Source organism: Copidosoma floridanum, unplaced genomic scaffold (assembly GCF_036245765.1).
Source record: "Copidosoma floridanum isolate Cflo_tuat_1 unplaced genomic scaffold, Cflo_Japanese_pri ptg000021l, whole genome shotgun sequence".
NCBI classification, from domain to species: domain Eukaryota; kingdom Metazoa; phylum Arthropoda; class Insecta; order Hymenoptera; family Encyrtidae; genus Copidosoma; species Copidosoma floridanum.
Genome location: NW_028321898.1, coordinates 23,836,901 through 23,863,364, shown reverse-complemented (window position 1 = coordinate 23,863,364; position 26,464 = coordinate 23,836,901). Strand labels below are relative to the sequence as shown.

General features: G+C 37.3%; 2 protein-coding genes across 2 annotated transcripts in view; one reads left to right on the top strand and one right to left on the bottom strand.

Moving 5' to 3' along the window:
- LOC106638871 (uncharacterized) overlaps positions 1–26,464 on the top strand; it is a 238,404-nt gene that overhangs the window by 85,439 nt on the left and 126,501 nt on the right. The window lies entirely within an intron of this gene.
- LOC106638910 (royal jelly protein-like protein) overlaps positions 1,593–26,464 on the bottom strand; it is a 54,949-nt gene continuing 30,077 nt past the window's right edge. Inside the window, exons 2-6 of the mRNA XM_014352295.2 lie at positions 3,270–3,496; positions 2,848–3,014; positions 2,560–2,775; positions 2,073–2,495; positions 1,593–1,985 (exon numbers count right to left, since the gene is read on the bottom strand). Coding sequence (XP_014207781.2) covers positions 1,773–1,985; positions 2,073–2,495; positions 2,560–2,775; positions 2,848–3,014; positions 3,270–3,459 — 1,209 coding nt within the window. The 5' untranslated portion in view covers positions 3,460–3,496 and the 3' untranslated portion in view covers positions 1,593–1,772. The remainder of the gene's footprint in view (positions 1,986–2,072; positions 2,496–2,559; positions 2,776–2,847; positions 3,015–3,269; positions 3,497–26,464) is intronic.

The following is a 26,464-nucleotide window of genomic DNA, read 5'->3' as shown; positions in this document are numbered from 1 at the left end:
CTAAAAAGAAGCTTCCTATTATTTTTTGTTGACACTGTTCACATATTCGAAGTAAGAATTATCGTATCAACTTATGAAATTAAAATTATACCAACAATTTAGCCACAAATGTCGTTGCTTAATATTTCCACACGATAACTTTGTCAGAGTAATTACAAAAAAAATGTTATTTTATAGTTTCAATGACGAATTCAAAGCCTATATTCCAATATAAGTTTTCTGATTACTTGAGTATTTTTAGTTAGTTAATTTATAATTTTACGAACCTTTTATTGAAGATTATGATGTTTATGACTCCAACAACAGCGAGCAAGACGAAATTCATCAAATAATAAGAACAATGGCTATTGCTGTTGTATATAATTTTTTATCATATCCCCTGACGACGTTTCTCTCCTCTTTGGGTAGGAGCCTTTTCAAGTCATAATTTTATATTAATTTGTCCTATTTCACAGAAAAAAGCAATAGTTTCACATTTAGTAGATAAAAATTACAAACTTTCTTCACCTGAATATTTTTCAAACAATTTCAAATATATTTATACAGTATTGCTAACAAATAACTATCCTTTAGATTTTATCGAAAGTTGTATAAAGAAAAGATTATATTTTTTAAAGTCCATTAATAATAGTCAAAATAATATTAGTCCTGTTAATAATGCTATTGGCTCATTAGTTATCATTATAGACTTATTTCCGTGAGTTAGATTATAAGTTGAGGGTATTTTGTTCAAAAAGTTTTATTAATGTTATTTTTAAGAGTAGTAATTAATTGCCGTTCAATAGAATGTATGGAAAAGACATATTGAAAAAGTTAAATAATCCGAATGTTGTCTATAAGATTGATTGCTCAGATTGCAGTAATTGTTATATTGGTCAGACATTAAGAAAATTAAGTATTAGGTTAAATGAGCACAAAAGTGACATAAAATATAAACGTGAGAAGTCTGCCTTATATCAACATCATTTAGACACAGGGCACTCTTTTAATTTTAGTGACAACGAAATCAACATTATAGATATAGAACAGAATTATTATAAGAGATTATTGTCTGAGATGATTTTTATTGAAAAGACAAACAATTTTAATAGACTGTTAGACTGTAATAATTTAAATTAAGTTTTTCAACGGTATATACACTTGTTACTTAAGTAAATTAATATTTGTGTTTTTATATCCTTCATTGTAATTTGAATTTATCGCGCATTTTCACTGTATAGATTGAATATATACGTAACACATGTTGGTTTCGTCTATATGTGTATGTAAAATTTGTATTTGATAATTTGAATATGTAAGGTCAGTCGACTATGTGCCCTCGTTGGGTACTGACGTTGTTTGAATCTTCGAACAAAATAACCTTTTTGTAAGTCTCTAATTTGTAACTGTATTTAAAATTGTTTATTATTGTTCTTAGTTTTTAAAATGTTATTAGATGTGATAACGTGGATGTATTGTTACCTCAAGTTAATTTATTTCGTGTATATTTTATAAAATTAGGACTTGAAAAGGCTCCTACCCAAAGAGGAGAGAAACGTCGTCAGGGGATAAAATAAAAAATTATATACAACAGCAATAGCCATTGGTTTTATTATTTGATGAATTCTTTTATTGGAGAGATAACCATTTGAGGAAATGTATACATGAAATGATCAAAATTTTTAGACTTTTGATAAAAAAACAAAATACAGTGTTATTGATATTTACTATATTTCACGACAAAAACACCATTCTTAAATACAAGAATCGATATAATACTATCTGCGTTTTGGCTAACCACACACGGTTCCCTTGACAAGATTTTTAACACTACCTTTTAAAACTCGAAATTTAACTTTGTCGTTTTGCATGAATGACTGAGAAAGTGATGCCACAAAATGATTTGACAGAACCCATAGTTCTTCTATTGGATGCTTTTTTGATGATTTAATCACCTTGACACCATTAAGGTATCCAAGCCGTTCGGCGTCTTGGTCAACTATTCCCTGAAATACAAAAAATAACAATGTATAAGAGTGACATTGAATAACATTAAGAATCTTATTGATTATTGTCAAACTATTAGTACTAACTATATTGCCACGAACTAATTTTTTGTATTGATTGTAACATCCAATTGAACTTTCCTCTGTCAGTCCAAAGAAGAGTGTACCTTTACTTGAAAACGCCATGGCTACGGCTTGACTTGGCAGTAGTTCTTTATCCCCAAAATAATTTACGTTCTCACCGTGGAAGCTACGCTCAAGTTCATTAATATTAGCTGCAAACAATCCTTTAGAGCTAAGTGGACGATAGTACAAGAATTTGGGATCTGTAGGGTAAACCTGAGGTGAGATAGCTAAGCCAAGGATGCCATTTTTTGCTTTTACTTTATTTACACCTGACGTTAAAATTTGAGCGTTATGATCAAAGTTAAAAGTATTATGATTCAGACTCCGCATGCTTTGGCCATCGTAAATTACTAAAGTATTTCTATGTGTGTCTGCAATGTATACCTAAAAAAAACTGTTCTGACTTTTCTTATTTTCATTCAAAATGCAATAAATATATGTTAATTACCGTAGTTTTCTCGCATTGGGGCCCTTCGGTATCAACTACTGGCGTCACAAATATTGAAGATCTTCTTTTGTACTTTGTAATACTATCAGGAATTATGACCGTTTTAAGATGTACATCAGAGTCAAGATCAAATACAACCAATTTAGGGGGACACACTGTACAGCAACACATCTTAAATCCCAAGTCTAAGATCCACAGTCTGTTACATTTATCGATCTGTAGAGAAAATTTACCATATTATAGTACTCGATTAGTCTAGAAAAATTGATTGTCTATTAAGTTATTTACTGCAATCCTATGAACGCTTTGTATACTATTACAGTCATTAGGTCTGAACCACGACCAGTTCGGGTAGGGTTTGATTAGATGTCCCCAAGGTCCAGTCTTATTCGTAACTGTACCTAGAGTTGCAGGCACGCCTGTAGCTCCAAGGAGCGTTACGAAAACTCGACCATCTAGTTAGTAACAATCCAAAGTTTCATACAATGATTTTATTATATTATGTTAGGAAAACGTGATATTCTATTTAAAGACTTATTGTTTCTTGAATCTTAATGTTTCTTCACTTAAATAGCATGTAACAAGAGCTCGCTGTGTTTTCGAGAATAAAAATAGTACAATAACTACGAAGTGCTACCCAAGCTAAATTGCAATACCTATTATTTAAACTTTTATACAATAAATTTAAGTATTCAATATGATTTATCTACCTCGATCTTTGTCCACATCCATTGGAATAATCCTCTTACGATTGTATGTTCCATTTTGAATGGCTTCAATTCTCTCATATTTAGATGGCCACAAGAAGTCCACGAATTTCCATTCATAAACTTCCTTCATCTTGTATGCTGCTAAAGTTAAAGTTGGTACGAGAAAGATGATAAAAATGGTTACACGCATCTTGTGGTGTCCTTGAGAGTAAGATATTTAATGAGATCTGTAAAAAAATATGAAACCTTAGACATCCACCATATTCTGTATAAATGCAGTTCACAGTATAGAATTATTTTTAAGTGATCAAAGTTTAACTTTTACAGGCTGAAAACGTCCTTGCAATAAAAATAAAGATTAAGCGAACTACCAAGGATATCTTAAACATAGTCGGTGAAACATGGATTTTTATAATCGAGCCAAGAAAGGACATAAGCTGAACTAATGTTAATAATAATGAGAATAATTATTCTTCATTAAGCAAACATTTTAATTATACGTTATACAAGAACGTGTACTGTATATTTTCACACATTGATTTGTTCTCGATCACTATAGCGGAACTCATCGTCGTGGTGAGATAGTGATATGACGAAAACGACTGATACTTGCTACTTGTGTGCTCAAATGTGTGATCGCATATGTATATGAAGGTGTAATACACATTCTTGCATAACGTAAAACAAAAATATTTGCTTTACGATAAGCAATTATTTTAGTTATTACTTACATTAGTACCAGATGAGTCAAGGTGTGATTAAAGAGAATAAGAAGAAAGAGGAGAAGAAAAAAAGCTTGAATAGCATTTTTAATTTTCTTTTTCAACTATTTTTACTTCTTTTATCGTTATTTTGTAATTGATACTGACATGTAATCTTGAACAAATGATCGAACAAGCTACATTAAACTAAGTTGTCAACTACTTTTTCCATACGTGACCAACCATTACTAAAACAACATTTACCTGACAGTATTTTAGAGACATTTTTTTTTAAATCATGAGTCATGTTGGTACAACTTTTGTTTGTTTGATCATGATGCAATAAATTATGAGTGATTTCTTGATCAGCTTAAATTAAGATGGAATACGAAATTGTGGAGTGAACGACACGAAACTTCAGTATTCTTTGAACTGCCTAAGGTACTCTTTTTCTTCTACAAGAAAAAGGAAAAAAAAGAGCTATTCCTAATCTTGTGCATCCTAGAACCGTCAAGTCGCCACTTGTTGTCCCTTAAAAAAAAAAAAATAAAAAATAAAATAAGAGAGAAATAAAAGGGACCCGCTCACCAGCAAGTTTTCACTCTTTTTACGGCATGTTATTACATCGAGCTTTTGTTATGTATGACGACGGTACAAGTTCAAGCCAACAACCAGCCAAACAGCTTTCTCATCGTTAATGACTCTCTCTCTCTCTCTCTCTTCCTCTCTATCTCTATCGTTATCTATCTCTATCTATCTCTCTGCCTACGTCACATCCCCATCTGATCTCCTTCTTTAATCCTCAGTAACAGCAGCAGCAGCAGCTTACCGTGCACCTCTACACTTTGTCTCTCTCTCTCTCTCTCTCTCTCTCTGCAAGTTCCTCTCAAGCTCATTCCTTGTGTGCTTTTGAGAGCCAGCATAGCTATAATGCCCGGTGATTAAACCCTCGAGGGCTCACAATATACCGGTCACCACGTGAACTTATACAATCTCCCTTTGTGGCTGTTGTGCAGTGTCCTGCTTCTCTCTCTCGTCTTCGCACTTGCTGATGGTGGCAGGCTGCACATAAATGTATACACACCTTTTGCAGCGTATAGCTCCCTTTCGAGCTTCCGCTCGTTGGATGTACACTTTAGCCCTGCTCCACAGCTGGCTGTCTGGAATCCGCTTTACCTTTACTCAGTCCCTTTCTACGTCCATGTTCCTTTGCGAGTGTCTCATTGTTTCTGTGTCTTGGATCTTGCTGGCTCTCTCTTGCTGTACCCATGTATCACTACGTACATTTTTGATTGTTCGTAGTTTTTTTTTCCCCCCACAATAATCAAGTTGTAGTTATCGACTTCTCGACTAGTGTCCTCCAAGAAACTTGAGTGCATATCGTTTTTAAATAGTTTCATATATTTTTTTTACCTTCGAAATTTACGTACATATCAAAGCGGACATTTGTACGGTCCTGAAAATATATAAATTTAAATTTTTAATGGAAATTCAAATATACATTTTCTTCCAAAAGGTGGTTTAAAAAAAATGAGAACTCCTATCTATGTATCTTTTTTTTTTTTTTTTTTTTTTTTTAAGAAGGTGCTTGTACGTATGAAAACAAGGGCCATATATTACCTACTGTGTCATGGTAATCATGTAACAAATAAACAAAAACAATTGTAATACTCTGTGATGTCAAATTTCGTACGCATCTCTGAGTTTTTCGAGTAAACTAAGTTCTGCAATGTAAAAATTGATGAAAATCCCCACACTTCAGACCTTTTCATCATAAACCACTTAAACTTTTCGTTCTTCTGACCAACGGACTTTGCAATTTAATTCCTCGATAAAAATCACGCTACCCATCATCGTCTCGAACCAGCTACACTCGCACAAGCAGAATAAGAGCACAAATACAAAATGGTTGAAAAAAAAAAAAAAAAAAAAAAAAAAAAAAAAAAAAAAAAAAAAGGAAGAGAGAAAGAATGGAATCAAAGGAAAAGCCAGAGTAGCAGTAGCAGCAGGTCTTCGATCATTATTTCACGAGGCATCCGGAATTTTAATATGCAGGGTTGCACGCACGCACAGCCATCCCTCTTTGGCTGGCCTCTCTTTTCCCTTGGCTTGCCTTACATTTATTCCCTTCTATCCTCGAAATTTATGCCACCCCATATACATGCAATCTCTACCCAGCTCTTCTTCTTTTCCTGTTCCCTTACTTTGGATGAGCGAGGAGACGTCGAATCTAAATCTTAGCGAGCTATCGCGTGGTCTTATTTCACGTGCAAGTTAGTGCACTTTGGCATACCGTTGGCTCGTTGAAGAAGCATATGCTTCATTGCAGAGACTATCCGACCACTGTCAAATCGAGCACGTATACCATGAAATTGGTGCATTGTAAGCTTTTAGGTGATATTCTACTTTTTTTTTAAATGTACAATTTGTCGAATGTCATGGTATCTTTGTCTAAAAACAAAAAGTTTTACGTCAAATCCATTCTTACGTATACGTTTTTCTTGGAAGATAAATTGATAAACTGTTTTTCTTTATACATGTACACATTCTCCACACTTGTTACATATTTACATGTACAACACCTGTTAGAGATCATAAAAATTAGATGAGATACGCTTTACTATTGTTAGTATAAGGAAACGTAGTCACAAAGCAATGTATAGGTACAGTTTATTGTATTTTTGGACAAAGGCTGTAGTTAGCTCAAGCAGTTGTGTCATCAGTAATCATGATAAATGTGTGTTACTTTATTTATTCGACAAAGGTATCTGAATGATTATCGAACAGTTTGCTTTTGAAATTGAGAACGTCGTTCAAAGTTTAAGAGCTTCATGTTATAAATTGTGCTTGTTCGTATGTACAATAAGATTGCAATAAGATTGAAACCCAGAAACATTTATTTTTCATAGCTTATTATTTAAAGTTTAATTTGTTTTTCAAAGCTTTCAAATCGTAATGTAGTTATTTTTAAATTCAATGTATAAACCATTCATGACACAACTATAGGAAAGTATGACCCAAGAAGATACATTTTTTCTGTTACAATGGTACTCACCAATCGAGTGTTAGAAACAAAAGACCAAAACAAGCCTACCAATATTAGATCAACTTTTAAATAGCTTTGTTCAACGACCCAAAACACAAAGCGTGCAAACATCATTCGCGTACATTCCTACACTAACCCCCCGTTGACGTAGACAGATACCGTCCCGCTGTAGATGGTAGTGCACAATGACGATCGTCGTCATTGGCCATCCTGTTCCATCCACGTCTGTTTCTATGTCTCAGTAAAGTCTCTCTCAGCACGTGGGCACGCAATTATATGTCCCAATAGCCGAGAAACACGTTTCAGAGAAAATCGATGCGATCGGCCCGACGTAACGTCAGATTAAGACTTAGGGGATACACGACCGTTGGGCAGAGAAAACCTCTAAAGCCACTCAGCAGTTGTATGGCCATTCGTCGTTTATAAATAAAGGCCTGAAATTAATTTCGTGGCCGAAGACGAATCAATCTCTCTCTCTTCCTTTTGTTTTTTTTCTCTTAGTATTTTTTTGTTTTCCCTGCCAAGAGTCCAGCGTGAGACCGTTCTCCTGTACCCTAAATTACAATTCAGTGGCGCAACGCCAGACGCCCGTATGGGTATACTTACGGATTAGCTTGATGCCTTTCTTTTTTTCACTCATCCTCTTTTTCCAAGTACGCACTACTTTTTAATGCTCAATGCGTCTCGGAGCATTTCTTTTTCTTGGGAGACCAAACTTGGTTGTCATAGTTGCCCTGTCTTTTTTTTTGCAACGTATAACTCTACTCTGGATCCACTGCGTGCTTAACACATTCGCAGAGCTTTTTTGCGATACTCCGCGTTACACTAAAAAGTCAAAAATCATTTCTTTTTCCAAGTTATCTATACGTTATACCAACTAAAAACTTAGGTGCTTACGAATGTAAGAAACCGGCGTGATAATGTTCAGATAAGATGCAATTTTTTTTCACACTTGTTTATTGATTAAACCCTTGGAGCTAGCTCGATTGCATACAGCCTCGTAGACGTAAAGGGTATCTCTGCACCATTGATCAGTCCTACCAGATGAGCGTGTAATCCAACGTATGGACAAACAGAGTAAGGCTCCTTGTACCACTTGAAAACATTTTGTTTCTATGCCACGAGCAGAACCGATACACCTTTCTTTTGTGCTGTATACGTATTCATCAAAAAATCATCAGTTCGGATTAAAAATGTGTCCACGTCCATCCACGTGGTAGCGTGAACGTAGGATATAATTACTCGTAATGGCCTTTTTTTTCTCCTCCATACCTTGTGCCTTTGCCTATTCGTTTCTGATGCTCGTATTTTGTTTTAGTCCTCAATTGTTACGAATAAACGCAATTGCTGATAAACAAAGCCAAAAAAATTCAATATTTATCGTATGCAGAGTACGATATCTCATTATGACAATACAATTACGAGGCCTGACTTATAAAATTTAGGGGGCAAAAATCAGTTGGTGCTCGCTACGCAGCTTCTTTGAAACGGCTCTTGCTTAATTTCTTTCTCCTCGTTTTCACTCGGATTCAGCCAATGTGAGCGAGCCGAGGTGGGGAAAAGAGGAGCGAGGAAATAAACTTTTGGAAAGTTTTGTTCTACTTTTCCTCGTTGCAGGTGCGCTGCTGCACCCTAAATAAATTCAGCAGTGTGCGAGAAAGGGGGAGCCCAAAATCCCTTTCCTCCGCTAATGCTCCAGTGCTCTTTGTCCACACTTTCTTGCGGACTTACGTATAGTGAATTAATATTTTCGTGAGTCATTTCAGCGTTACGAGTCTATTTATTTTCTTTTGTGCTCGACTAAATCACCACGATGTTTTTCGGACCATTTCTTCACTGAGTTCGATTGGACCGCTGGTTTGGGTTTCAAATACCCCCAAGGGTGCGGGAACAAGGAAAACTCTGTTGGGATGATTAAGAGACGTAGTTTAAAGTAGCTTAATAGTTAAATCATCACACAAATCATTTTTTTGATAACAAATAACAAAATTATTGTTCCATATATTGAAAAATAAGCCAAATTTGGTTTGATTGGGACCATAAATAAACTTTACCACGCATTTTCGAACCAAATTTGGGTTAGGCTGACCATAATTTAGAAATCTTAAATCGATTTTGGGAAATTTTGTAGAATTTAACTGCTTTAAATTTATATGTACGTAATATCTTAAACTACATTGACTAGGAAAAGTTTTTACGTGGGAATGATAATCCGAACCTTCATAGAAATTCCTGAGCTTTAATACAGTTTCTATTTTAATACCTTTCAACTCGCAACTTTTGAGCAAACCAGTGCCCCAAATTTCATACTCAAAAGTTAAAAACTTTTTTTTTTTTTTCAATTTAAACACACATTATTTCTGATTTGGATGCAAAATAAAACTTCACGTTTTGAAAAATCGTTCATTTAAATGTTACGTAATTTTCGAAAAGTAAAAAAAAAAAATTAGCCAAGAGATCATTTTTATCAGAGATAAAAACCGGTGGCATTCAACTCCCTCGTGTCATCCGATCCAGCTAACACTGAAAAAAGAAAAAAAAAATAATGAAAAAGAAAATGTTAACAAACGAGCGGATTCAGTAGAGAAAAGTTCGTGTGCACAGTCCACCATGGAGAGGCCATTAGGGGATGTATCGGACGATCGAATGGTCTCAATGCTGGGTAAAGGTTTTTCGGGCCGTTACGGGAGCACCTTGTAAATAGGAGCGCATAAATCTGAAAAGCGAAGAGAGAGGGAGAGAGGAGCCTCCTCCCTCATGGTCGGTCATTCCGTTAATGAACCTTTCCGATGTCAGTCTGCCTCTGACTCCCCAAAGGCCGATCGCAAGCCTCCATTTCGGAATACGGAATAACGGGAAAGTATGAATGGATAGACGATTGCTGGATACTCCATGTTTGCTGCGAGGAAATTAGCCTGTGATGAATTGAGGTGAATGATGTGCCGTATAGTCCATTAGAACTTTTGTGATTAAGTGATTCTCACTACTTGAAAAAAATCTAAAGTCTACATACGTTAAAAAAAAACGGTAGACTACATTTCTTGTACGTTTTCCATTCCAGAGAAGTGTCTTTATTTTTATAGAACTATTATTTTTATAGAACTAATGCAATCAGCGATAGGGAAAATCTTGGACAAACTTGGAATGTACAATCTTTCTTTTTAACAAAATTTCCTTTCATCGTAATACCACTCGTACTTCTTGTTTCCTTGCCATCAAAAGCTTTATAGCGCATTTGATTATATTTAATTAGCGCTTAAAGACCTCTTACCAAGTTTTGCACAAAGTAATTACTCAGCATTTAAAATCTTTGAGATGAAATATACTTTCTGCTCGAGGAGCTTCAAAATATTTTCATGTTCAACGTTTTCTGTGCTTTTTTAATTGAAATTAGCTACCCTATTAAATTAGATTTGCCAGAAGGATTTGATTAAATGATTTTTTTATAGTCACAATACAAAACTAATTGTCATTCTTGAATCACTATATTTTTTGTTGTAGCTTGTATGGTATATGCATTGGTAGTGTAATGAAGAAAATAACGGTAATTGTCTGGAAAAAGTTGTTTTTTATCTTGTGGGGTCCCTCCCTGTCGTAAAGGATATGAGGGTAAATGCGTTTGCGTAGCTGAAAGTAATTCCACGCAGATTTTCACAGCTTGGCTAACTTTTGTAGAAACTATAGGAAGGGCGGGTGGAGATGTATTGACGCGATTATGGGTAACTTATAAGACGTGCTAGCTGCAGATCTTCTGGCCACTTGGCCCACCACATGACCCTCTTCCTGATCCTGATTGCCTTTGTTACGCTCAAGTAGCCATATCCTATACGCTTATATGTACTTGTCTTCATTCCTTTCCTTACCACCTAACAATATAGTTGAACATCTTCTACTATAAGGTTTGTATAGTATCCATTTTCTTAATCTTATACCACAATAAAAATCATTAATTTTGAATTTATCACTATTAGGTGAAAAGTTACTTGTTTACTTGGTTTTGTTATCAAAAGTCACGTGCAATAATTTTGCTTGCGTGCCAGTTCATCCTCATCCTTTATTCTCCAGTACACTCTCCTTCCTATTTTTTTACCCTTTTTCATCACGTATGTGTTAGCCATAGGTGTGATATAAAATCAAACAAATTAATTGTAAGCCATGTTATGTATTGCGATAAATTATTAGATTTTTCTAACATATTCTGTGGAAAAATACTTTTACAAGCATGAACAAACATACATCAGACAGAAGAATCGAAACGTAGAACAGAGTAGTTAATATACATCTGAGATAAAACCTATGCAAAAGCTAAGGCAATTTAAACTACGACGGATGCATGCAGGAACTTAATTTAAATGTTTGGTGATAATATTATGCATGTTAATTTCCTCTAGACCGGTGAGCGTAACCATTTAAGCAAATTTTATGAGGACGCACGCTACAAAACTTTCGTGGAGGTTCGCGTAGTCATGGAAACGCGTTCAAATAATAGCAAACATGCCGGGCGTCAAAAGTTGGATGAAACAAGAGGGCAGGGGGGCCAGGGGAGCGCAACTGATCAAACAAAAACTCCTCTACTTTCATGCCGGCTAAAACTTTGATTAAAGACTTACGTCGTATGGTTAGAGACTTCCCAATCTCTTCTCGATCCACTGCTCTTGACCAGGTCGATAGATTTTTTTTTCCACAGACAATATAGCCAAACGTGAAAAAATTGAGGTAATTGTAAATATCTGGTTCTGCGAGATAATTTACTTTTCGATAAGATATGTATCGTAAGAGAGCTGACTTACAATTTTTTTTAGTTAGGTAATTTACCATGAATCTTATCCTATCAAAACATGTTTAATTGACCAATTTTCTGCTTTATTGAATTGTATACTTAAGATAAGATTATTACAGCTTTGGTGAATACATTGTAACTTTTTTTTTTCGATATCAAAGTTGAGAGAACCACCTCGTGAGAAGGGTTCATAGGTCAAAAGATATTTTCGGCTTTGGGCTTCTCTGATGTAATCATTACCACGTAACGTTATCATCATTATGCAAACGAGAAAGTACCAGAAATTATATTTGATTTGCTTGAAAAGTTTAAGCATGACTCTAAACAGAATAGTTTGGCCTTGAATTTCTTTGCTGCTAAATAATATGAACTTGGCTAAGAAATGCCCGCACAAATGGGAATAAAATATTTTAAAATTGTGTATGCACATAGTAGTTATGAACAAAACTATCAGAAGTGAATGTGAAAATTCGAAAGGAAAATTAGTAATCTCAGCTCGTCTCGTTTTCATGTATCATGTTCTAAGTCCAAAGTACAAGCTATCTATTCGTTATGTCAAATTCAAAGACGGTATTGTATCTTTCTATGATAAGAACCATATAAATTATACAAAAGAAACACAACTACTCCAATTCGGTCAGCTCTCTTACTGCATTTACCAATGGCAAATGGGGTATCGTACGAATTGAAATAGAGGAAACAAGCTACCCAACGAAAATACGTATAAATCACATGGTGAAAAGATCATACAGCAGCAAGGCCGAGAAAAAATAAGCCAAGTAAAAACAACTATGAGAGAAAAAAGGGACGATTCATTGAGCGTGTCGTAAAACCGTGACTATGCAAGGGTTGATGTATAAACAACTGGTATGCATAGTGCAAATAAAAGAAAAGGACAAAGGGTGGCGTCAGAGGTACGACCGGAAAGCAAGAAAAACAAAAAAGAAATGCAGAAAAAGAAGCTCCAGGTAGGGTGGACACAGAGTATGCAGAGTAATGAGCAGAGAATGCCATAGAGTGTGCAGATTAGGGGTTAGACGTTTGCTTGGTAATTAAGTGAGAGTATTCCCGCGCAATAACGTGCACCACACTAGGAGGTACTTTGAAATTGTTTAGCCCCCCTTTTTTTCGGTGTTGTGGCTCTCTTATTTTCCAAACTGACTTAATTTAGATCCCTATTCTTTGGACTTGTGTTTCTATTGTGTGTACAAGCGAAGGTGAAGCTTGGGCTCTCGCATAGAGTAGGGTACACATATGCAACAGCTGCGAGATGAGCAAAAATAAAGATGTGGTTTATGGCTGGACATTCTTTACCGACTGGACTTTACGAAGCTTTGTGCGTTGCACATATAGGCGCGTGCGACTGGTCCTCTACAACTTGTGTACAAACCAGCTTCATGCGTATACGTAATATATGACATTTTCCTCTTTGTTTTCTCGTGGGCTTATGTATTTTTGGGACGCGTTACGTGGGGACTTTGCACTGCCTTTCACAGCCAAGACCGTTTTGCCGAGCAGTTGTGGGTGGCCTGTCTCTCATCTATTTATAAACCACACAATGACATGAATATTTTATTTCTTACCTAACATTTTATATCAAAATTGTAACAATTGCTTCGTTGCTTTTATCGTTTACGAGTTGTCTATAAAAAATAACACCATTTCATCTGAATCTATTGTATGAGCATAAAATTCCACCCCGTAGCTCGAAACCACAAAGAGGGACATGTACTCTTACCCAAAGTGCTAGTCAAAACGATGTCCAGCATATGTTTCCACCCGAAGAAACTCAACTCTGTCTCTCTAGTGGTGGTCGCTAAACTCTTACGCGTGCGCGTGAAGCGTGAAGATTGAAAAAAAACAAAGGACAGAAGAGATGGAGTAGAGGAATTGCTTGGCGCTTAAACGGGGCACTATGCCGTGGTGGACACAATAAGAGAAAGAGAAAGAACCAGCTGCCACCGCTGAACGAAAGATGCAATTAGAGCAGAGGATTGGCGTTGCAAGCCAAGTGAGCTTTTGAAATTGTCTCGGAATATCTAGAGGCTTCGGTCGTGCGTATCTAAAACGCGTGAGTCGACGTACCATTGCGTCTACCCTCACTATTGTGAAGTATTTTTGCGATTTAAATGGAGCATAGTACACAAGGTATTGGTATTATTGTTGCATCAGATGCACATTATAACACAATGACTGTTAGAGGGGCATTGCGTCGTTGAAGAAAATTTTCATCTGAATTTTTTATTAATGTCTTTTTTTTAAGTAAAACCATAACGAAATTTGGTTAAATTACTCGATATTAATTACCATTTTCCTCGTAATTGGTTATCTTTATTATTGAACATAAATACAACATCAAATTGATAGAAACAGTAAAATATGAATAACCATATCTATCTACAAAACTTGCCATCTAAATGGCACAGTAACTGTAAAGACTTGTCTTTCCGTTACAACAATACATCTTGCACCTACGTTGACTGTATAACCACGTTAATTCAGCCCAAGCTCCGAGCTACGAGATTGGCAGAAGTGTGGGTAAAGAGTAGCAAGGCGAACCGCAGAACAGGTGCCAAGGATTAACACCCCCTCGTTGCTTTTGGAAAGGGAGAGTTCTGACATGTATATACGTAAGGGTGGGAGCATCCACATGAACGCCACCCCTCCCCTTTCAAGCCTCGCAAACGACACTTGGCTGCACTTCACGAGCTTCTTCCCTCTCTCGTCACCGTTGTCGTTGTCGTTCCTTTTTTTTGCCATGATTATTTTCCACTTCACTGGTGACGTTGACTTGCATCCCTTGCGTGTTTTAACTAACAGTTGCTTTCTTCGATTTAAGATTTAGTAAATTATTGGGCCTTAGAGAATCGTTGTCCATGTGGACCCATAGTATAATTTAATTATATATATTTTTTTTCATGCGTCCCAAGTATCAACTCAATGCAATCGACACGAAAACTAGTGACTCGTTTCTCAGTCATGAATCCACAATTATATTTTGTACGTATTAGTTCTCCCATCACTAAGAAGTTAGACTTGCATTATTTCTACTTTTTTACTCGAAATGAAAACAGTTTGCTGGTACTGTACTTGAAAAATACGAGAATTACGAAAAATCCGAGATTGTCCGCAATAGTATGCAATTGGATATTCATCGAAGATCTCATTTATCACGCGAAAGCATAATTAAATATTCCTTCCAATTAAACGATACCTCGTTGTATCGGCATCACATTAATATGCAATTCCATCGTTAAAAAGTCGTTCGATGGATAAATAAAAACATCCCTAATGACCACGGAACCACCCTTCAAATAAAAACGAGGAAAAACGCGAATCGTCTCCCATCTCCAAAACGAGAATCCAATCACACTGACAATGAGTTTATGTTAACCATAGTTCTCGAACATTTCACGATTACTTCCGTTAACAAGAAACATCTCATTTTGTCCAAAATAGAAGAAGAACAGTTTCTTCATTTCCTTTTTTTAATGGAGCATGTATAGAGGCTTATCTAAAGCTCCGCATAATCGACGCATAATTCACGAGAAGCATGACTAGTCTCGAAAAAAAATTATGCAAACTATCGTACATGTTAATACGAGTATATAATATATAGTGTACCACAATTCGGGTAAAATCAAGCCCAGAGTTTAATTACAGGTTGCACAGGACATTAGACGAGCAGCCGCCACTTGACAGAAACCAATAACATAGAGTATCTTCACAACCCGTATCTCCATTTTCCTCTGTATCTTTCTGAGCTCTGTGTATCTCTCAGACTAGCCCACTTGACCGCAAAACAACGTAGACATGCAGTACAGTTCAAGCTGAAGCGATTTGGTTAGTACCAGCGTGTAATAACCGATTTATATGCCCGTGACAGTACAATTCTCTTCTTTTTGATGCCATGCTTAATTGAAGTTGATTTAATCGAGTTCGTCTTCAAGACATATTTATTTAAAAAGTGCAGTTAACTGAAAATTGCAAGCTGCATTGGAATAATTAATTGTTCTGCGACCTAAATCGATTTTTTTGAAGGCTCATTGATTTCGTATTGGTTTTATCCAATATTTAATCGTTTGAAACTGACGTCTGATACGGTTAAATAATTCATTCGACGCTGACATTTGATGGTTGCACATTATTACCGTTGCACGTGAGATTTTACGGTACTTAGTTTTAATAACAATTAATGTGGTGCACAATATAAGAGAAAATGTATACACAAAATGTCGCATGTATTGAATGTATTTGGTTTTTATGGGTACAGTTGAGCGTCGAATCACGTCATAAGTTGTGTCATACTCCCGTTACAAAAAAGCAATGGAATCGTGTTTTTAGAGACAGCAGTGATAATCTAACTAATGTACTACTCAAAACTTATTTGTCATTACTAAACTGTACGTAAAGATTTTTTCCAATTTCAAACAAAGGTTATAACAACATAACAGTCGTCATACCAAAATATTGAATACCAATACCACAAAAAATGTGCCAATTTTTAATGAATGCATCGGTATACACGTACATAAATGAACCAAAAGAACAGTAATATTCCTAATTTTTTATCAGTAGTTTCCAGTCCTCTTGGTATACAAGCAGCGGTTGTCCCAAAGCTTGCATGGCCCAGTCATGGTATCGGTATGTATGCGGTATGGCGAGCACCAGTAGTAGCAGTTGCAAGGGCACGAGCCCAGCATTCCAGATCGCGCGAGAGATTGGCGCCTCTTTGTGGCGCTGCCAAGCCGACGATTGGGTTCTCGCGTCGACGGGACGGCGATGACGATGCTCTATTTATAAAAAAGCTTAAGTGTCGAGCGATGTCGCAGTAACAGTATAATACATCGATAGTGCGTGCGAAACTCGCTCCGCACTCTGAAACGGATAGGATGTCTATTTATGCACACTCACAGATACACCATTTTGGCTCTATCGCTCTGACACTGGCTTTATAGCTGATAAGATTAAACACTCCGGCATTAATTACTCGAGCCACAATTAGGATTTCTTTTTCTTTTGCTAATTAAGCACCAATTAGTAAACGTTAAGGAAATTCAAAGCCCCAGTAGATTTTGAATCTCTATAGGTCGGTCATATCACAAACATCGTAGGTACAAACGTATAGTATTTTACATTTGGCACAACGTTTATGATCATTGCCACCTGCAATCTTTCGGAAGTATGTACTTCATTGTACGAGCTGGTCACGTTTAGCTGCGTAACCAGACTAAGTTTACATCAATATACGTACCGAAGTACGACAAACAAATCCTGAGAGCTTGTGCACACACGTTGGCCAGCCTGGAGGGTGGAATGTCGTCGGACACGTTCGATACATACAACAGCTCTGTCGTTGCAGTTTACGTGTACACGTGTAGCATAAAGTGCATGGGTGAGGGGGCCTTGCAAACTGGAGTACATGTATAAATAAGGATGCGTTGCCCATTTATCTATGAATCTATGAAGTATAGGTACCTACACACCCACACCGTTACGTAGTCTTCGTAATTGAGTTGGACTATATTAATGAGCTTGAAATGTCTACCAGGGTCAAACAACTTGATCCACTTTCTGTTGTGTATGATACCCACACTCACACGTTTTACATTTCGAGATAATTCCATGCAACCTTCTAATTTATGAAGTTATCGAGTCATTGCTATTCGCCTACGTAGGTGTTTTTGTTGATCGAGTAACTTTTGATTACTGCGGAAGCATTTACTGATTTATATCCATCAACACGTGCACAAAATTGTATGTGTCTTCTTTGCAGTGCTAGTCAATACAGTGGACACGAGGATTTTGAAATATTTTGAGTTATTTGTTGTGGCAATGTTCGCACATACTATCTCTGGGTGAAAAAATAGAATGAGAAACATAATCTTTGTCTTTTATGTGGAAAATCAGAGAAAAAAAGTTTGTTTGTGGATTTTCTTGCTAAACATCGTTTAAATATGGATGAATATTAACAATTTTCTTTTATTTTTGTCGTTAAAATGTGGAAGGAGTTTCCTGTTTTCGGAAAATCAGGGATTGATTTTATAAACTCTCTTGCTTCTCATTGTTGGATAATACAAATCAAATTTTCGTAAAACTGAATTCCAAGCGTTGACCTACTTTATTAATCGTTAATTATTATTAGAAAGTGTATCACGTCCTGTCTCTTCTCTCGATTGAATGGAAATGAATAAAATACAGTTTCTCCAAATAGAAGAACTCGTACTTCATTCATAAACTGATTCGAGAGAAACATTAAGGGAAGAAGATTCTTGTGTCTGTTTGATTGATAAATTGAGCAAGTTGGAAAGCAACGATAACCAACATCTAATGGATTATTTTGCAAATTTAAGAGCTGATCCGTGCAATTTAATGAAATACTTTCTGTTTGACGGGATGTTTTTTTCCTCGTTGTAGCGTCTTTAAAAAGTTCGCATCATTGTATTAAACACTCTTCGAGTACCTGCTACAACATAAGTTGCTGGATACTCTCGAGTGCTTACAAAGAAGAAGACATTGTGTAACTCTGCAATGCAGAGTATGAAAATGCACCCTCATGCGTAAGCAGATACCTTTCTTCGTGCCCGCGTGCAACGCAAACCTCGTCTATCTAACAAAAACTTTGCTGTTTCAGCAACCCTCGAAACTTTGTGAGGATATTTGTGCTGCTTAAAGTGAGACAGACAAGTGAAAGGAAACGGGAGAAAGTGTCAGAGAAGGAAAGTAAATTTGTCCTGGACAAGATGTAATTTTCTTCATTTAATCGTCGTGTATTTTGAAAAAAAAAACTTTTAATTACTGTCTGGCATACAATCCAAATAGAAATGTTTTGATGCAACGAATTTAATGTTGCTATTTTCGTGCTGGATCTAAAGGTTATTGGCTAGATTTTGTCTTATAAAAGACAGCAATGAATAAACAATTATCTGTACCTTTCCTTATTGATAGTGGTGTGGAGTTACATTTAATTTTATTCCTTACAATCAAGGGTCTCAGTTACTTGGCTCATTACGTTTATTAAAACCACAATGGGACTTTGATCATGCTTAATTTGGTAGGGTCATTATTTGCTAATGTAGGGTTGTTGACTCGGCGCGCAGTCCATCAGATCAATCGCCAAACAGAAGGTGCACTCCATCAATCATTATCATTGAATACGTGATGTTTGTAAAATAGTCTCAGTTGTGTGATTTCATAGCAACGACTAGTACTTTTATAACAAAATTACTAGAAATACTGTACGGAATAGTGTTCCTCAAACTACGATGTACCATGATCCATTTACTTTGACAATGACTTTACTTTTATTTATAAAAACAGGCAGTACTGTGATACTTTACATAGACGCTTGTAGCATTAAATATTCCACTGTTCTCTTCACATCTTAATGTGCGATATTACACCTTATCGATTCATTGTCCATAGATAGCCTCCTAGCGAAAGTGTTCAAATTGTGGGTTTAGCATTAACACAGACACCAAAGATCAATTGAACACAAATAAGAAAGTATTTGCGTTACACGATCATGGACAGATGAGGAAAAATAGCCATAAAATTTTTACTTCCTTAACCGACTTATTCTCCCAAAACTTCAAAATCGAGTCTCTTGGACTCCAGCCCTGGCTTAACACCACCTGGCAATTATGAATTATCACTTACTCATGCGATCAGAGTAATCCAATCGCTCGCGATGCGCATATTATACACGAGCACGCCTATAGAATACATACAACTCCCTCCAAACTCGCTTAAGTCAATAACATGCTCCAATTGGCGTTCGGTGCTGATGCTCAAGAGTATGTGTCTCGTACGTGTTTGCACGTGGCCACGGTTCCCTCAAGCGCATTAGCTGTAGTTTTTCAAACCAAATGGCCAAGAGTATAGATGAAAATCCCAACGATATGCGCACTAGAATTTACAGATAAAATTTTTGATGGTTTTTGCATGAGCTTTGTAGCGACTTTTCCTTGGAAACTCAGGCATAAATATACAGAGTAAGAGATGGAGATTGAAAAAAAGAGTATCGGACAGAAAGTAAAAAGGATACGTAAAACAACGGATATTTTTACAAAGAGAGGTTGTTAGAAGGATCGGTGCACGAAGAGGGACAAAATTGTTGTTCTCGTTCATTGGGCATACCCTACAGCAATACAGTTAACTTTGGTCCGTCCGTAATCCTATGGCAACAGAATGCCCCGATTTCCAATCGGTGATTCCTTTAGGGTGGATCCTACTGGCCTTATGAAATAATATGTGAAACGCGACTGCATCGTGTATAATTTCAGACAAAACCGAGTTAAGCCGTGTCCTTTGCGCACAACCCAACAATGAAACATATACACACGTGCATGCAGAGGAAAATGCTTGCGATTCCCTCAGTCAATCCCAATTTGATGGTTAACTATGTTTCGACTTCATCGGGATAGAGAGACCCTGGAGCGTTGAACGAACTTTCCGTCACCAAAACTGCCGGCGGCATACACACGCCCTTCCCTCGGCTCCATCCTCCATCTTTCCCTGGAGCAGGGGTCGAACTGTCTATTTCTGTCCTTTAATTGAATGCAAATTGAAATTTTCTGGATTTGCCTGCTGGCCATTTTGGGCATGAGAGAGAAAGAAAGGGGGATCATCCGTTCTCCTCTCCATTTTTGTACAACCCCCATGTTCACCATTTCAGTACTGCGAAATCTTTTTTCAAGGGGCAGTAGTAGAAAAGTTTCTTAGTCAAGGTTACACGTATACTAAGTAATTGTACAAAGTATCCATCACCAAAACCATTTTTTTTGAATTAACAATTAGATTTAAGCAATATCGTATAATAGGAGCCAATTGAGATTTTCAAGTAGTAGAGCTATCGTTATCTTTGGGTATCATGAAAAGGATTACTGAGTGACTCCGTTATATAACCGTAGAATACAAGGGAGAAATAAATTCATTGATGTGCACAGATGCAAGACAATACATAGTTTTAGTTAGAAAAGCCGAAAATAAAATATACCAAGCGATTAAAAAAAAAAAAAAACAGATTATGTTTCTCCGTCGTGTCTTAAAACAGAGCTGGCGTTGTTATGGAATTCCAAAAGTTCATTTGCATGTACTTACAAACCCCAGCGCAACAGCAGCAGCAGGTACAGAACGTCGTAGCTCCATACCCGTCCCTCCTCCCTAATTGCATTAAAATGGAGACACGCGTCTTCTCGGTTATGCTTTACTAAAAGTCTTAAAGAAAAAGTATGGGAGATGGAGGGGGTGAGAAGGAAGATGCACCGGTAGTACACCTGCGTGGGGTGGGTGGCGTAATATTCATAATTTACGTGGGCGTGCAAGAATGAGAAGGTTGGGAAAAAACGTGGTGGGGGACCCTGGAAGTGGCAGAAGAACAATAGAGCGACCCTGCGCGCGGCCTTGTGGGGTCTTATTGTGGGAGAAAGCAAAGGCAATAATTTATTTTCTCCTTCTTACATTCTTACGGGTCCTTTGCAGTGCATCCTGTGTTTATTGTTTTCTGCTTAAATTACTGCGCAACTCTTTGTTTTTTTATCTCACTTTTGTTGTTGAAATTACTAATTAATTTACGCGATGCAGGCCGTTGATTTGTGATTCTTTGTTGGGATCCTGTGCCGTAGCATCACGTACATAGTCTTTATTTTTCTTTCACGTTGCTGCATCTGCTCTCTTTTCGATACTCAAATAGAAAACCAAGAATATTAAACTTGGTATGACTGTAGAATAAACCTAAATCATAAATAAAATAAATTTTACAACTTCAGGTTGATATGAAGATATGCGCAGTTATCCATCACAGGTGTAACAACTTGCAACATCCTTGTAATTGCACACGGTACGAAAATTGTGTCACTATATCTTCAAGGATTACTGCTTACGTCGGACATCACAGATGTGATTTCGATACGAGAATTACGTTTAAAGTTTTAAAAAAACATTCCCCAAAGTTTTTTTTGTAAACAATCTTGGTATCTTGTCTTGGCATCATCGAGCTACCACGTGGGACGGAAATCCCTCCACGCGAACGGAATATTATGCGTTGAATGACTCATCCGTCGCTCGAGAGGCATGTCCGTCATGAGCTGAGATTTCCCGTATCTCTATTTTCTTTCGGCTAAATTTGGCTGCTCCCCTTCTCCGTTGCACCCCCTTCCACCATCTCGACCTGCGGTGTGTACACTTTTTGGACTTTTGCTTGTGCTCCACGTGCTTAGTCGGATGTTTTTCTCTCCTTTCTGTTCATCCAGAGCTCCAATTTCTGTTTATTTTTTGTTTTTCATTCTTTTGTTCTTTTTTGTTTCCCAAAATAAAAGAAAAAAAAAAAAAAAAAAAAAAAAAAAATAGCAATAATTCGTAAATACGTAACAATATCATGCAGTATGCATCGTTGACATTACTCGATGGGAAGTATCTCGTACATCTACTACGCGTGCAAACACTCGTACAAATAAAATAGGTAGACGAAAGTCCCGAATTGCCGTCTGGCTGATGCATAATACAGGTATGTACTCGAGAGTGAGTGCACACTGTATATGAGGCATTGTAGCACTTGGGTATACCCATATAGGCGTGGTTGGTGCGTTTGTATTTGCGTGAGAGCCATTGCTGGAATAAGGAGCAGGAGGGATTCGAATGAGAGAGGGGTAATGCGAAACATTTGTCAAAGACAATCCTGCCGCTTCATTAGGGACAGCCAAGCGCAGAGATATCGAGAGACGGAGCAGTTGACGCAGTGGCGGGGCTCTGTTGCTCTGTGTTGTGGACCACTTCCACCACTCCGCTCGTATGAGCTTCCACATACACCTTCGTATTATACACAGTACTTCTCGTGTGAGTGAGTGTTATATACGCTCCTGCACTGTAGTCCTCAACTATTGCGTTAAGTGTGTAGGGTCTAATGGTTGAAACTCACCATATCACAGCTGGACTTATTGCTTCTGGGCTATTGTTTATCAACAAATCTCACACTCGTATCCATACGTTATTTCCTTTGGACCATGATTAATCCAACACTACAATGAACCATTAAATGGTTTCGACAGATCATTTTGATTCAACGGATGATCGAATAAATATAGCGATGTAATAAATATTTAAATAATTTCAACGAGAAGTCATTAATATTAGAATTGTATTTAATTTGTCTACATGTGGTCAATCAGGGACCAATGAAAATGATTTTCCATTGAGCTCGATGAAACAACAAAGTGTCGCTAACGAACGATTCCGAATAGCAAATTAACAAACAACTTTTTATCATCCAAGATTCGCAACGAATGCGTGGAAATTGCACGTAAGTGCGCACGTAGATATACAAGCGCAGCATCTCATTTCAGTCCTCGAGACACATTTCAATCGAGCCCTGCCCTACGCATCCACTGCGTCTCTACGTGTCCCTTGGGTGAATCCACTGTATACATTCAAGTGGTTCTTCATCCAACCTCTTCCTCGTCCCTCTTTGCACAAGTGTATGTAGCGGCCGATCGGCCGATCGATCGGCAGAGGGACTTGCATTCCTCCGACGCGCTTCTAGTAACCCACGATGCCGAGCGCGCGAAAGTCTAGTAAAATGGAAAATTAAATTCCTAGCCCACACCCCCTTCTCTTGGGGCATACGAGCTAAGCAAGAGCCGCCACTGATGCTGTTGAGGGGAAAAAAAATTGATGCCAGGAACGCCTTCTTTTTCTTTTTTCCTTCTATGAGGGAGCTCTGAGGTAATATTGATAATGCCGAGAGGATGTGCGTGTGTACAATATCAAAATTATTTTCTCTTTTAATTGTCACCCACGACTACCCTTCCATTTTTTTTTTTTTTTTCTTGATAAAAGCTGTATTAGTTGACATTAGCAGATAGTTAATGAACATTATCGGGATCAAGCCTTTCGTAATAGGTCAAGTAGTTTTTTTAGAGACTAGTAATCATGTAAAAATAAACAAACTACTAGTCAATATTGTACAACAATCCTTTTTGTAATAATGTACAATTAACAGGTTGTAATGAAGAAATTCACTTATATAGTTTACAACCAAACTTTTGATGTTTTCCCCCCTTGTTTGGCTCAGCATCTTTGACAACGAATTCATTTATTGGGAATTGGAACAACCTTTTCATACATTGAAACATATTAGGTATTTGCAATTGATTGATTACTGCTTGACTTTTACGATGATTCGTTTGTTAGAGGGATACTCATAGAATTATCTCTTCAAAAAATGGAAGAGTTCAGATATTTAACTCTTAGAAACACTTTTTTTCCAATTGTAGTGAAGTTTAAGCTTTCGTAAGTACTTGCTATAATTATTTATGTTTAAATCCTACGTTTATATTACCTCAAAAAATAATCCTATAAAATCAATGTTCATTACTTGAAGCCACAATTTTCAATCTTATTTTTGTCAATCTATTTTCCACCTAATTTCTAGTTTGTATGCCTTCACCTTTGTGATAAAAGCTCTTATCACCAAGAATTCCAAAAAATTACCACTCGTGGGCACTCCAAGTCAATGGAGGAGGATTTATCAACCTTGACTGTACCAGATGTTTATCAACATTTTTCATTCTCCAACGTACATGTTGTTTCCGGAAAACCATGTAATCTTCAGACTATAGATGAAGTTAAAAGTGATTGATCTTAAAAGCCCAGTCCAAACAGACGCCATGTTGGTGATCTCAATAAGGCGAAGCTCATATACCAAGAATCGGGTACGAAAATCAATGTTTAATGCAAAATTCAAATGAACCGCGCAGTCGTGCGACTTTTCACGCTCGCTGTTTCCCATCTTTTCTACCTCCGCACAATCCTCTCTATCTCTCTCTCTCTTTTCCTTTCTTTCGTGACAAACACATGACGCAATCTTGGCAGGGACTCCTTAGGCACGTCACCACCGGTTCGAGATTTATTTTTAATGTATCAGATAATTTTGGAACCGAGGGAGGCGTGAGACGCATTGAAAATAAGCACCATCGTGACGATGGAAGTCGGGATCACCCCCTGGGCACCCTTCAAGAATCATACACGTAAAGTGTTGAAACGTGAAAGATATGGAAGTGCATGAGCTCAACGAAGCAGTGAACGCGGAGATGATATGATATTTTAATACCCAACTAGCTAATAAATCAGCACGGCCAAAGGTGCTGGGGTGTACGTAGGCGGGGTAGGAAGGATAGAGTCAACAATGTTGCGAAATTTGATATTTTCCTAATTGGCTTGGTTGGCTTATTAATACGAAAATTATGTTATTATTGCAACGGGTGAATGGAACGACACGGAGCCGGGGAGAGACGAGGTGGATGTATATTTAGTTGGAGAGCATCGGCGTATATATATTGTTGGCCACTGGACTGCGGCCAATTCTCTCGGCCCATGAATTTCAGCGTAGAGTATGCAGTGACACCGGTGTGCCGTATGATGCGTCTCTTTCGAAATAAACATGCGCATTCTTGTGGTTAATGGGCGTTATTATCTCGTTGGGCAAGACACGAAACTTTTTTTTTTTTTTTTTTAGCGATTCCAATTGTGATTCCAAAGTCCGCGTAATTTGAGGGTTTGAGGTAATTTTATCAGCGTGAAAGGTAATCTGTAAGATTTTCGAGGAGACGGAGGACGATATATCTTCCCGAACCCATATCTCCTTGCGCAGCCTGATTTCGTTGGCTCGCGTAACGCCGTGGTATCTACGTACTGAATTGGCATCCCGAGAAAATTATAGTCCCCCGTGACTCCGGTGTCGGTTTACGAAGGGTGAGGGTGAAAATTCCACTCTTCCCTTGCACTTTAGGTTTTTGATGCAAATAAGCTTGTTATCCAAGCCCGATGTGGATTAACGGAGAATCAAGGTAACATCCATCAGCATCTAAAATTTATGACTCATGTGGTTTTTATATTGACAGTAGAAACATAAGCAAAAAATTCGTTGTCCTATTGAAAAATAACGAGGTGAAAGTCACATGAGTGAGACACAAATTGAGCTAAACGAGTTGCTAATATATGCTCAAGTGTGACGGTACATTCGTTTACGGAGAGCTTTTCGGTGCCATGCTGATGGCGTCCTCGTAAAATTCACACGACTCATGGTGATAGGTATTTCCGAGACAATACGTTAGCGTGAAAATCCCAGCTCAACGATACTCAGGGAATACAGCACTATTATACGGCAACAATAACAACAGGACCACTGTACGAGCAGTGCCTATCGAACGGCTTTCACGATGCTTGCAAGCTTGCAAGCGTACTGAAAATGCTTTTCTTGGAATCTTGATTTTTTTGACCCAAAAATGAATTTTGTCACCCAGTTTGTGCAGAAAATTAATTAATAAGGTGAATAGATTTTAGGAAGAATGATCTGGTTTAAGGAATGAAGGAGTTTATATTACTGTTAAAGGTCTTAAAAGAAAGTAAAGGTAAGATAAAAAGGCGATTTCTGGATTAAAGTACAGTTCTTACTTTACACCAAAGTAATTAAAAAAATTTTTATGGATTTATCTGGATATAATACAGAGGGTGAATTGAAAGAGGGGGCTGTCTGTCTTTCCGAAAGAAGCCGCAAAAGTAATAGTATTATCGACTGCGACGGCCACAGCGGTTTGACTTCCCTTATGGAGTCAGAAGACGATACCAGAGGGCTATACGAGTACAGTCTAAATATCGAGTTTCTCAAATC